This window comes from Herpailurus yagouaroundi, unplaced genomic scaffold (genome assembly GCF_014898765.1).
Source record: "Herpailurus yagouaroundi ecotype Mexico unplaced genomic scaffold, PumYag 100, whole genome shotgun sequence".
In the NCBI taxonomy this organism is placed as follows: domain Eukaryota; kingdom Metazoa; phylum Chordata; class Mammalia; order Carnivora; family Felidae; genus Herpailurus; species Herpailurus yagouaroundi.
In genome coordinates, this window is record NW_024412391.1 from 16092402 (window position 1) to 16104373 (window position 11972).

An 11972-nucleotide genomic window follows, 5' to 3' on the forward strand; every position below is an offset into this window, starting at 1 on the left:
TTCTCTCCCTTCCTCTTTCCTCTTGTGTTCTACGAGTCTGTTCAACTGCTTCTCTCACTTTGACTCACAGGACGCCTTAGCTTCTCAGCAAATTTAACATCACACTGACAGGAAGTCGCCCCTAGTTTGAATATCTGCCCTACCGGATCTTAAACATTCACCATGAGCCCCAACCACTCCTCAACCAATAAGCATTCATTTGTTCTACAGAAAAAATCTTCAGTCCACACCTTCTAAAACGGCACTGGCGATATTTCTAAGGTTGGCACCAGTGGCTTATCAGAGTTTATCTTAATCCAATCCATCTCCTAGCCTTTCCTAGGAAGCAACCACTCAATCGTAAATTTCCCACTAAGACTTCAAGGGCCAGCCTATCCAGCTCCTGTTTATTTTGTTCAGGCCCTGGATGCTCTCCCACTGTACACAAAATTCGGAGATCTGACAGCCTCGGTGTTTTCTTTCATCCACACCTGTTTGTCTTGTAGCCATTCCCTTCACTCAGCTGCTCTCTAATTCACACAATGCCCCCTTTACTTACTTCCATCCCACTTTCCTTTTATTCTCTCATGACCTTGGCCCAAGTGTGGAGCAACAGCCACGCCTCCCATGAGCACGACTCTTCAAGTAACAGGGTTCCATCGCAGGCAACCCGAACGTTGCTCTATTCCTTTTCTCCATTTTCCCTTTCCCCTTTTGCTGCAAACTCCCTACATTTCCTCCATCATTCCTTCTTCCAGCTGTATGATTCCCGTGAAACTGATCATCTCTTCTGGATACGCACATTTTGATATTCAGCACTCACAAGTCCACCTTCTTCTATCTTCCTTATTTCCTATAGTCTGTACTGTGTCTGCTTCGACCTTCCATTCCTTCTGGACCTTCCTAGGGTTCCTTCTCTGGCCCATTTTAAGTCCATCACATTTCATCTCTCTTTCTTCTCATTCTGGTGACTATACCAATTGTTTCAAATCGTTCTCCAACAAAGCTTTCAGGGCAGCACGACAATCACATTCCAACTCTTATTTAGCCGCATCCTGACTTCTTTCCTCAGCTGGTTGATCGATCTCTGGCTTGACCTACAACCCTGCAGTGAACTTCCAATTCTGATTATCTCTGAGGATGCGGTCCTCATCCTGGCCTTCAGTGCCCTTCTTTGCTTAGCATTTTGCACACCTGCGTGTTCTGCACGGCAGCCTAGACTGACACTCCCTCCTCTTAGGTTGCAGCCTCAATTCTCCTCTACATTTTCCTTCTTTATGACGTGTCTCACTAGTTTCTCTCACTTACAGCCAGTTCTAACATAATACTTCAATTTCTGAGCAAACCTTAACATCGTATTTCAACAACTTCTTCCTGATTTTGATTATTTGCTGCATCATATATTATTAACGTCTATAATATTTTCAGCTTCCATTTCTAATCATAGTGAAGAATACATTATTTTTCTCTTGAGGTTTACTCCCTTAAAGATACCCACCCACTTCTTACCAAGTAGAGGTCACCCGCTCCCTAGACAGCCTCCCACCACGCTCTCCTATTGGTCAAACAGGCTGTCATCCAATGGTGTTGCCATCAAGATTCATCGTCATCTTCCCCCGCCCCAACGATTCATATCAATCACGTCTTTTGATGAAAATTACCCATCCCTCCCAAATTCATACGCCCACACCCCACTTATATCTTAACTTTATACTGTATCTGATTGAGATATTTTTAAAGAAATAAAATATTGCACATATGACTGAGATTTCCTCTGTACCACTCCAGAATCATTTACCTCTCCCTCACTACATAATCTGATATTTCTCTCATTTGTATAATTTTAATAAATATTTATTTCTCCTTAAATAACATGTAATGCTATCTTTGAGGGTTCTAAATATATATAATATATATGCTAAGCTATAATATACTGTACATATTATTACGTTGTATATAACATACGTTATATATTACGTTACATATATTACCTTATATATAATATGTAAAATTATACATAGTAATATAAATGTTATATATATATAACATATATACATTCTTTAAAAATTTTTTCCCATCAAGACTTCAGGAGCTAGTCGACTTTCTGACTCCTAACCATATGCAGGCTTTTACTTCTCTCATTATATATATCACTCATTGCGACCTTTAACACCAAACATTTTAACCAAGTAGACCTCTCCTAAGACCTGACAGATTTCTCCATTCTGGGTTTCTTTAATCCACATCTTATTTGCCTTTATTGCTACACTGATTACTGAGAACCCCCCTCAAATTCATGCGTGCTCCCATTACTTAGATTAAAACCCCTCTTCCTTCATAGTTATGCTCTGCTATATCTTAACTACCCACTTCAGCTATCACATCATCGATACTACACTATATACTATACCACACCACACATCTCATCACCCCACGGTCTATCCTAACAGTGGGTACAGTACTTTCCTCCTGAGCCTTTCTTCCGTCATGATTCCCGACCACTCCTCAAGAGATACAAATACCCTTGTCTACAGACAAACCACTCACCCACACTGCGTGACTGGTCAATCCTGATGTATTTTAAGGTTGCTAGCAACATCTTTTTAGGAGAATTCATCTTAACAAAACCGCCTTAATCCCGACCTGCATTTTCGCCACTGCATTTATCCTTTTAAGTCTTCTCTCATTCCTACAGCGGTCCTTTCCTCAGCTCACAAACTCTCTCCCCCTTCTTATCCCATCATAACCTTGGACTATGTTCGTGCCTCAGCCAGCAGTCAGTATCTGCCATTCTTAAAATCATCCTTTCACATCTGTAGGAATCTTCACTTGACTCTCCCGTTCCTTTCCTCCTTGGACGTGATTTTACCCTGGGAAACATGCTCCCTTGTCTTCTGTGTCCCTCCTTCCAGCTGCCACCTGCTGTTCTTACAGATCTCAGTTGCCTCTCTGGACAGACGGATGTTGGGCACTCACTGCTCAACCCACTGCCATCTCCCCTTGTGTCCTATTCTTTACTGCATCCTTTTGTGCTCCTAGTTCAGCATAAACTTCCATAGGATGCCTGCCGCCGGTTTGCCTTTTATGTCCATCCCAGTTAGCCTATCTCTGACCTTTCACTCTATTGACCAGACACGTTACCTTCCAACAAAGCGACCTGGACGGCAAAACTTCATACCCCAGTTCTCGCTCTGCCACCCTCTTACCTCACTCTCTCTCCTTGTTAATACACAAGTCTGACACATTTCCAACTCCCGTTTCCTAATGTTCCCACTTAGCCCTCTTTAATGCCCTTCCGCGTGTATTTTCCCACCTGCCTGTTCTGCACCCTAGCCGCATCCACACATCCCCTCTCCTTGTTTGGCTCCCAGCCCCATCTTTTGTTCTCTCCCTTGCTGTTTGTTCATACAAGTCTCAAGTCTCTTCAGTGGCTTCATCTCACTTTCTGCAAATCCTAACGTGTTTCCTTAATTTCCAAGTGTGCCTTTAACGTCTCTCTTATAGTACATTCTTTCCAATCTCCCCTCTTTTATCTTAACCTTTCAGAGTGACGAGTGCGTATTCTTTTTGAGGTTCCCTCCCCTCTGATCCCCACTCCCTCACCCAAAACCAACTGTCTCCTCTTTAGACAAGCCCTTCCCTTAGCGAGCAACCAACTGGTCTCCTTCCTTTTCTGTCATGATCTTCGGCCCAAGTATGGTGCCATATACGTCCGGTCATTGCCAGCGACAATTTCCATGTCAGTATTGTGATCTCTTCTCATCGGACAGCAATTTTAACTTTGCTATTTTACTCCTTTTTCTTGATATTTGCCTCATAAAAACTTCCTTATGTTCTGCATCCCTCCTCCATTCGGAGATTATGTATATCCATAGCATTCCCATAGATTCAGACTGGCTTCTGGATAAACCAACATCTCATATTCAGCCCTCACCATTCAGACCGTGGACTGGATTCCAGGCCCATCCCCGTGGCCCCTCTCTACCCTCCTCTTCCCCAAAGCTTTCCAACAGCTCCCTTCCTAATCTCTGTTTGTAGCCACACACCCCCCCCCCCTCCTTTCTCTGCCTCAGTGCTTGGGTCGGAATTAACATAAAACCACTCTACCAAGTCCCTACTCTCTACATCTCAGTGTCCCTCCCCCCAGCCCTCTTCAGTGACCTTCCCCTTGGCCAGGTTACTCTCCTGGATGTTCCCCGCCCTAGCCTGAGTCACGGTGGCCCCCTTCCTTATTTTAGCCTCCGCCCTCTCCAGACCTGCTGTCCTTCCTTACAGGTCTCCCCAGTTGCTTCTCTGTCAGCTAATCCTAGTATGACAGGTTGCTACAAAGACTTATCAGAACGGCTCTTCCTCTGCCTTCATGTAAAGCAGTGGTTCTCAAACCGCGGCTTGTTAAAGCGCAGACTCATCAGCTCAGACGGGGCTGCAGGGCACGTCTTAGGCATCGCTGTAAACATGCCCCTCCGCCAAGTCCTTCAATTAAAAACTTGCCACCGATGCATCAAGAGTGAGTCTACCTCTGACTTTCATTGCTGTGCAGACCTTTCTTTCTCTCCCAGTATACACACGAGTCGCAGCAGTGTGGCCTTACGCCTGACACGTTAGGCCAGTTAGGCCTGTTCCCAGAGCCGACAGGATCCCCCATTCTGGGGATCTTCATGGCACGTGTGGTTTTTCTTATTACACGCCACCTAGTGAGAGCTGTTCTCTATAAATGCCCCTCTTAGCCTTAACCCCTCTCCTCCCCCCAACCCCCGCCACCCCTGCGCCTTGGCCCAAGCGTGGGGGCCTTCTCCCTCCAGTCAGTACCTGCCAATCCTCAAGTGACCTTTTAATCTGGGGGCAGCTATGACACTGTTCTCCCATTACGGTCTCCTTATTACCCATCCTACCCTAAAGAAATAGGCCACCTTCTCTTGAGCCCCCGCCCCATTTCCACTTCATTCAGCAGACACGTGTCCTGCCGAGCAGCTCTCCCCCACCAGGTTTTCTCCCCACTAGCGGTCTGTCGCTTGCGGAACATCTCCACGTGACAGAGTAACTTCTAGAGTAACTTCAGTGTGGCGCGCTCGCATATTTACTTGTATCTCCCTTCAGTTGTTTGCCGCCCCCCCCCCCATCTTAATTCCACGCGGTGTCATTTCAAGTTCTACCAAGTTGCGTTCCCACCAGGACCCCTAGCCGCTCAGCTCCCGATACTCGTCATCCCTGCGACAGACAGACAGACGACTCACACAGCGATCCTGGTGTCCGTGTGCTGCCCTCGCTCTACACCAGGGGCGTCTCCCTCCGTCTCCCTCCAGTCTTCCTCACTAAAGCTTCCCGCCGCTTCTCAGGCCCTGTTCTCCTGTCGTCACACGTACTGCTTTCGGTCTGGCTTCAAGCCCCCCCCCCCCCCCCACCACTTGACCAAACAGACCCGTTAGGAGACCTTACAGGATTTCCCCTTCTGGGGAACTCTGTTCCTCACCATCTCTGCCCCTGCCACTCCACTGCCCCCCACTGCCCCTCCAGCAGCTGTCCCCTGACATCGTCTCCGTCTCTCTCCTCTTTGAGTCAGCATGGTACCCTACGCTTCCTGCCCAAACCTGCGGGTCTTCAGATGCCCCCGTCTCTTCTGCAGGCTCTCCGCCTCCTCCCCCTGGCCCTCCGGGAGCACCTCCGTTACCTACACAGCCGCTGGCTTTTTTAGCTCCCATCTTTGTATCGTTTCCCATGGACTCGGGTGTCTGTCTTCTCTTCGATCCCCCTTGTTTCGCCCGGGCTGTTCCCCTGGTACCCTCTGTTCAGCCCAGACCTTCCCAGGACCCCTGCCGCTGGCCACGGCTGACATCCATCTGTCCGTCTTTAACCTTCCACTCTGTTGGTCACACTGTTGCTTCGAGGAAGAGTCCCACGTGGCACTCCCTCACGACCCCAGTTCCTACACTCCGTCTCCACGGCGCATCTCCTTGGGTCGTCACCTAGCTTGGCTCGCAGCTCTGTGCTTCGTACGCACCTCTGCTGTCTCCCGGTGCCCTCGCAGTGGCCCTCTGGTGTCGTTCCCTCTTCACGCCTTCTACTCCCCTCCACACCTTCAATCCCCTCCCTTCTTGGCGTCTAGACTAGAGCTTCTCTGCCCTTCCTCCTCCGTGCTGTTTTCCCACAGGTCTGCCCAGGAGTGTCTGTCGCTTTTAGCCACTCCTCACACGGCACGTAGCTTCAAAGAGCAACCAACTTGAATGGCACGGCCCACGAGAAACCATGATTACCTCGCCGGGCCGTCATCCTTTCACTGGCCATCTCTCCACAGAAGGAATGGGTGCAGGACACTTCTCTCCAGATGTGCTCCCTCATCCTCTTCACGCGGTCCCCAGAGCACAAACCGCTCAACCAAGTCAAGCCTGGTTATCTCGAACGTCGCCAGCAGTAGCTTTCCATCAACTTTCCTGTCACCCACGTCCTTCAAGTCCCAATTTCCCTCCAAATGGGTGCTCCAAGAGCTAGTCCACTCCTGCCTCCTACCCAAGCCCTTGCTTCTCACGCTTTGTTTATACTTCTACTCACAACACCCAAAATGCGACCAATGACCCATTTCGAGCTCTGACAAGATGCCCCAGTCTAGACCTTCTTCGTCCCTCACGTGCCCTGCCTTGTAGGCCCTCCACGACAGCGTTTCCTTTTCTTTGCTTCGAGTCTCTCCTCTCCTTCTCACTGCATCGTGACTTGTGGCCCAGGAATGCTGCCCATCCTTCCAGCCAGCGTGTCACTCCTTACTGACAACTTTCCATCTGAGGGCAACTTAATGCAGCTTTTCTGCACTTTTCCTCCTTTTGCCCCTACTTTTGTTCTAGAGTAGAACCGTCTCTTCAGCACCCCTCCTGCCATCTGTGCAGACAGCATTCCGCGGATTCACCACCTTCCCTGGTGCAGATTTGCTCCTCATTTTTGGCGGTCACTGCTCGACTCCCCTCCATCTTCCCGGATTTCCTACATGTTGTGCTGCACCCATTCCTTTCCAGTTCAGTCCAGACCCGCCTGCATGGGCTGCTGCAGCCAGCCTGTTTTACATCTGTCCCTTCCACCTCTACTTTCTGCCCCATTGATCACAGCCTTTAAATGATTTCAGCGAAGCTTTCTGGAATGTCCCCTTAACCCCATGTCTTATTTAATCACGGTCTCCTCTGTGGTTGAGACCTGACAACTCCCCCCCCCGGCCCCCGAATTTTCCACTCTGCCCTTTGCTACCCTAGAGGTCCTGCCCTCCAGCCCGACTCACATGTCTCTCCCAACATAGTTTCCAGCATCTACCTTTTCTCTTATTCTGTGTTCTTTCACACAGGCCTCCTCAGAAGCTGTCTGTCCTTTCAGTCAGTCCTAGGACAAGCTTCATTTCTCAGAAGAATTGTAACATGGATCTCCAGGGCATTCTACTCTTACTGTCTTTGGTTATTTGCCTGGCTTCATTCACGAAGCTCTCATCTTTATGTTACGGCAACGGATTCAATATTGTTCTCTGGCCACGAAAGGCCCCCCTCACTCCCTCTCCTCATCACCCAGTGTTAGTCGTCCTTTCTGCTAACATTAATAGATTGCTACCAGTGGTTTTACTGGATGGAGTTCACCTTGGATGCCCTGTAACCTCTCCTTGTTATCAACCAAATTATTTAATTAAACTTTTGTCACAGAAGTTTCAGAAACATTCTACTAATACCATTCTTATTTGCTTCCTTAATCTGTTTCTCTGTGTCTCTTACTTAAGTGTCTTAGGTCTTTACTTGTACATAAAATCCAACCAGTTTGCCCCAGGCTGTGATTATACCCTTGTTCCTGATGGTTTCCTTACTTCTGTTCATTTGCCTGTGGCCTCCCTGCTTAAGCAGAACCAAACTGGGGTTCATACAATCCTGTGTCACTCAATGTCCACCCTGCCTCTCCATTCTTATTTGATCACGACCCTTGTCCCTACCACAATTCCCATCTCTCCTTTCTTTTTTTCTAAATACTTCAACTGACCCATTCTAGGTCTGTGTTAGCTTCCACTTGCTTCCTCCTTCCCTTTGTCCTGCAGAAAACCCTACCTTGATTTAACCACGATCATTCTTTGATCAATCCCCTATTGCACTGAAATAATTCTGTGGTCTTGATAGGTACACTCTTCTCTGTGGGTCAGCCCGCTGCCATCATCTGTTTTCAGCACGCTCTCTGAACTCAGACCTGTTCTTCACAGGATTCCCACCACTGGCTTTAGTTATTTCTCACATTCCAATCTCAACTGCCTCAGCTCACCAGAGCCTGTTGGGAAAATATCTGGTCTCCTTCATTTGAAATACATGGTATTTCAAACAAGTTCCTAAACAAATTCTCCTCCAGCACCTAGGCATTAGCGTATCTCTTGCCATTGCCAACTGCCCCATGGCCTTTCTGGCCTTTTGTCTGTGTCTTCCTTTGCTTGCCCAACTCTTTTGCAGCCTTGGAGATCCTATTAAAACTGTCACATCCCTTCAAATTCTTGATTTCCCCAAGCTGTTAATCCTGCACTCCCACACAGCCCCGTTAAAACTCAAAGAACCTACGGGCACTGAGTTGCAGCGTCACAGGCATGTAAGGAGACCTGTCCCTCTCTCTCTCTCTCTCTCTCTCTCTCTCACTCACACACACACACACACACACACACACACACACACACATCTAGTTAACTCCTAGCCAATCCACTCTTGGAGAAAGAGGTCATGACTCCAATCTGACATGCTTGTTTACACCTTTATGTGGAATGTCAACATGTATTGGCATTTACTACATACTTGGCGGGAAAGAGGGAGTTTAAAGACTGAGCAGAGAGGTCAGAGTCCCATTACCCAGATTGTCACAGATGGTCCTGCCCTTCCTATCCCCCAAATAACCCTCACTCCCCAATTTCTAGTATTTTTTTTGTACCTGTAAGCCTTTTTCAAACCATGGATTAAATCCTCAAATGCCTTTTCATCCATACTTAATAAATCATCCCCTCTTCCAACAGTTCAGAAAGTCCCATCTTCTTCACGAAGACTTCCCTTTCCAAAAATGTGTCCCCCTACCTCCATTTCTTTCTGAATTTACGAGTCATCCCCAAACATATAATGGCCCACTTGTTTTTCTGTTTTAAGACACTGACTTTGCCAGTGCTGGAACCTCATTACTGACCTATACTGTAGGTTGAAAGTTGACCTAAAGCAAGTTCATTCTGGTGTCCTACAGACCCTCTGTTGGTCCACAGTCTAAAGATACAATATTGAGAGACTCTGGTGTACTTAGTGTTAATTCAATGACCTGTGTGCTTTTTGTTTTTTTGTTTTTTTGGTTTTTTTTTTGCTTTGTCAGCTCCTAAAAGTAACGATTCTCACATTTTTCAACTTGTAGACCCTTTTGACAAGCCTGGCAAAAAAAGTCCCCAGTTATCCCCCCTGCCGCTTTCTTTATACAGATACGAAAACATTTTTGCCCAGGTCGTCTTTTCTGTACTTTTCGACAGGAAAGGTGTGGTCTATGTATGGCGGGGAATGGTTTTTAAAGTCATTTTGTGAGACTGCCTTTTGCCCAGGCCGCAGGCTGCTTTGGGGGCCACCACCCGTCACGATACAGAACACGGTGCTGCGTGCGGACGGTGCGGAGTTACAGACGGAGGCCCTGGGCTTGCACTGCCCCTGACACAGGCTTGCCTTCTCTTTCACCCCAGCTGCAGGCACCTTTAGCTGCACCATGAAGTTTACCGTCCGGGACTGCGACCCTGACACCGGGGTTCCAGCTGAGGAGGGGTATGATGATGAGTACGTGGTGAGTCTTCCCGGCACAGAGATTCACTCTGACACCCTCGCACCACCCAGTGACCTCTGCCTGCAGAGAACATGTTGCTGGCGGCACCTGACATGAACCTACGGGCTTTTATTCTCAAACACGTCACAACCGAGGAGGACCTGGGCCAGTCCTCCTCTGTGACAGGAGTGTATCTTGCCAAAGAGAATTCCGATTTACCCCTTAGTGACTGATTAAAACAAAACTCACTTTGTTAGGTCTTTAAAAATAGGGGCGATTAAGAGATGAAAACGTTTACGCGATTTGCCTGGAGATCAAGTTTTACGGGAAGGATTGGGTTTTTCTGTTTTTGTTCGGCAGCTTTTAGTTTGCTTATAATGTAGCCACAGCATGAAATGAAAAGCCCTCAGAGAATGTAGGGAAAAATTTAAAAAGTATCGACCTGCTGGCGAACGTGAAGTTCAGAAGGTCCGCGTGGCAACCTCACTTCTTTGTACCCCGGGGCTATAGGCGTGGCTCGGAATACAGCTCCCGCCAGGTGACCTGTTTTCTTGCTTTCCTTTGCGAAGGCATATGCGGGTAGATTTATCCAGACCACGGAACTTAAACTACTTTAGTGGTAGAGTTTATCCTAGGCTCCTGCAAAGGATATGACGCGGAATGATAAAAGCATGCTAATTAGTCCCTTCGGTCTGGGCTGTGTACCGGAGGGCCTTCATTTACTGACCCCTGCTTGTTACCTACTAGCTGGAAGATCTCGAAGTGACTGTGTCTGACCATATTCAGAAAGTCCTGAAGCCTAACTTTGCTGCTGCCTGGGAAGAGGTGGGAGACACCTTTGAGAAAGAGGAGACCTTTGCCCTCAGTTCTACCAAAACTCTCCAAGGTGAGAACAATTTTGCTCTCGGTGTACTGCAGTCTAAAACCTAATAGGCTTACTTATTATTCCACAGTAACTCTTTAAATATCTCATAACCTGTTTCACTGCCAAGGCCAGGATCCCATCTGCATCATCTAATGGAATCAACCGGGTTCTAGTCTGGTAGCCTCCCTCCACGGGGCACCCCTTCCATCCCCAACATGTGCAGGGGCAGACCCCCAGGCTGAGCCTTCCTGACCCTCTTGTATCTTCTCAACACAGAAGCTGTCAACAACATCATCACGTTTCTGGGCATGCAGCCATGTGAGAGGTCAGACAAAGTGCCTGAGAACAAGAACTCCCATTCCCTGTATCTGGCAGGTAAGAAACCTCCATCAGAGTCTCCCTTTGTATGGTTGCAAAATAGGAGGGGGTGTGCAGGGGCATCTCGTGCCCTGCTACGGTTCCATTATCCCGTTATGGGTTATAATTTGAAGGCCTGTTCATATGAATAATTTGTTTTAGCTGTTTAATTATTTGCGTATCCTTAACGTTGTTCTCTGAAGAAGTAAATTTGGCCTAAAACACGTAAATCTCTCCCGCACATACCAATCCTACCACTTCCCCACCTCTGAGTACTCCAAATCAGTATTATTGAGTACCTCCTATGTGCCTGGTATCACGGAAATATAAACGATTGCTTAGAATTTGTCCACAAGATTCAATTCTCACCGTAAACACAAATCTCTAGAAAAGCTAAACTAAACTAATAGGAAATGCAAGCACAGCACGATATAGTTCATTATTCAGAGCTTCTTGTGAGGTCTTAAGTTAGTTTTCCTTGCTTTTTTCTCTCAGGTGTATACAGAGGTGGCTATGATTTACTGGTGAGGTCCAGGCTGGCCTTAGCAGACGGAGTGACCATGCAGGTGACTGTCAGAAGCAAAGAGGGAACACCTGTAGATGTTATCTTGGCTTCTGTTGGATAAATTGTCACTGGGCAAGATGAAGTTGATGGCACAGTTCACTGTCAGTGGGCTTTTAGACTAGTGGCATGAATTTCCCGGAATTTGACTTTTAAGGATTCATGTTCTTTGGAGAAGCAAATTAAACATTTGGCCCTGAGCCAGCAGATCAAGCAACTATCTGTTCTTGTGCATGTAAATTTTTTTTTCTTTTCTTTTTTTTTTTTTTAAATTAACACTTGGTCAACTTTGGTATGATAGTACAGCTTTGGGTGATGTTGCAAATCAAATACTATCCTGTACCCCAGCTGCTTAACTTCATCACATTCTTTAATCTAATGTGTGTCTGAAAGCTCCTGACAATGTTGGAAAGCTTTTATCCCAGAGGGGTGGTGGGG

At 47.2% G+C, this 11972-nt stretch overlaps 1 protein-coding gene across 1 annotated transcript in view; it reads left to right on the forward strand.

Annotated features, from left to right (window-relative positions):
* COPG2 (coat protein complex I subunit gamma 2) overlaps positions 1 to 11751 on the forward strand; it is a 116174-nt gene extending 104423 nt beyond the window's left edge. The window contains exons 21-24 of the mRNA XM_040471944.1: positions 9674 to 9771; positions 10498 to 10636; positions 10892 to 10990; positions 11468 to 11751. Coding sequence (XP_040327878.1) covers positions 9674 to 9771; positions 10498 to 10636; positions 10892 to 10990; positions 11468 to 11598 — 467 coding nt within the window. The 3' untranslated portion in view covers positions 11599 to 11751. The remainder of the gene's footprint in view (positions 1 to 9673; positions 9772 to 10497; positions 10637 to 10891; positions 10991 to 11467) is intronic.
* The last annotated feature ends 221 nt before the right edge of the window (positions 11752 to 11972 follow it).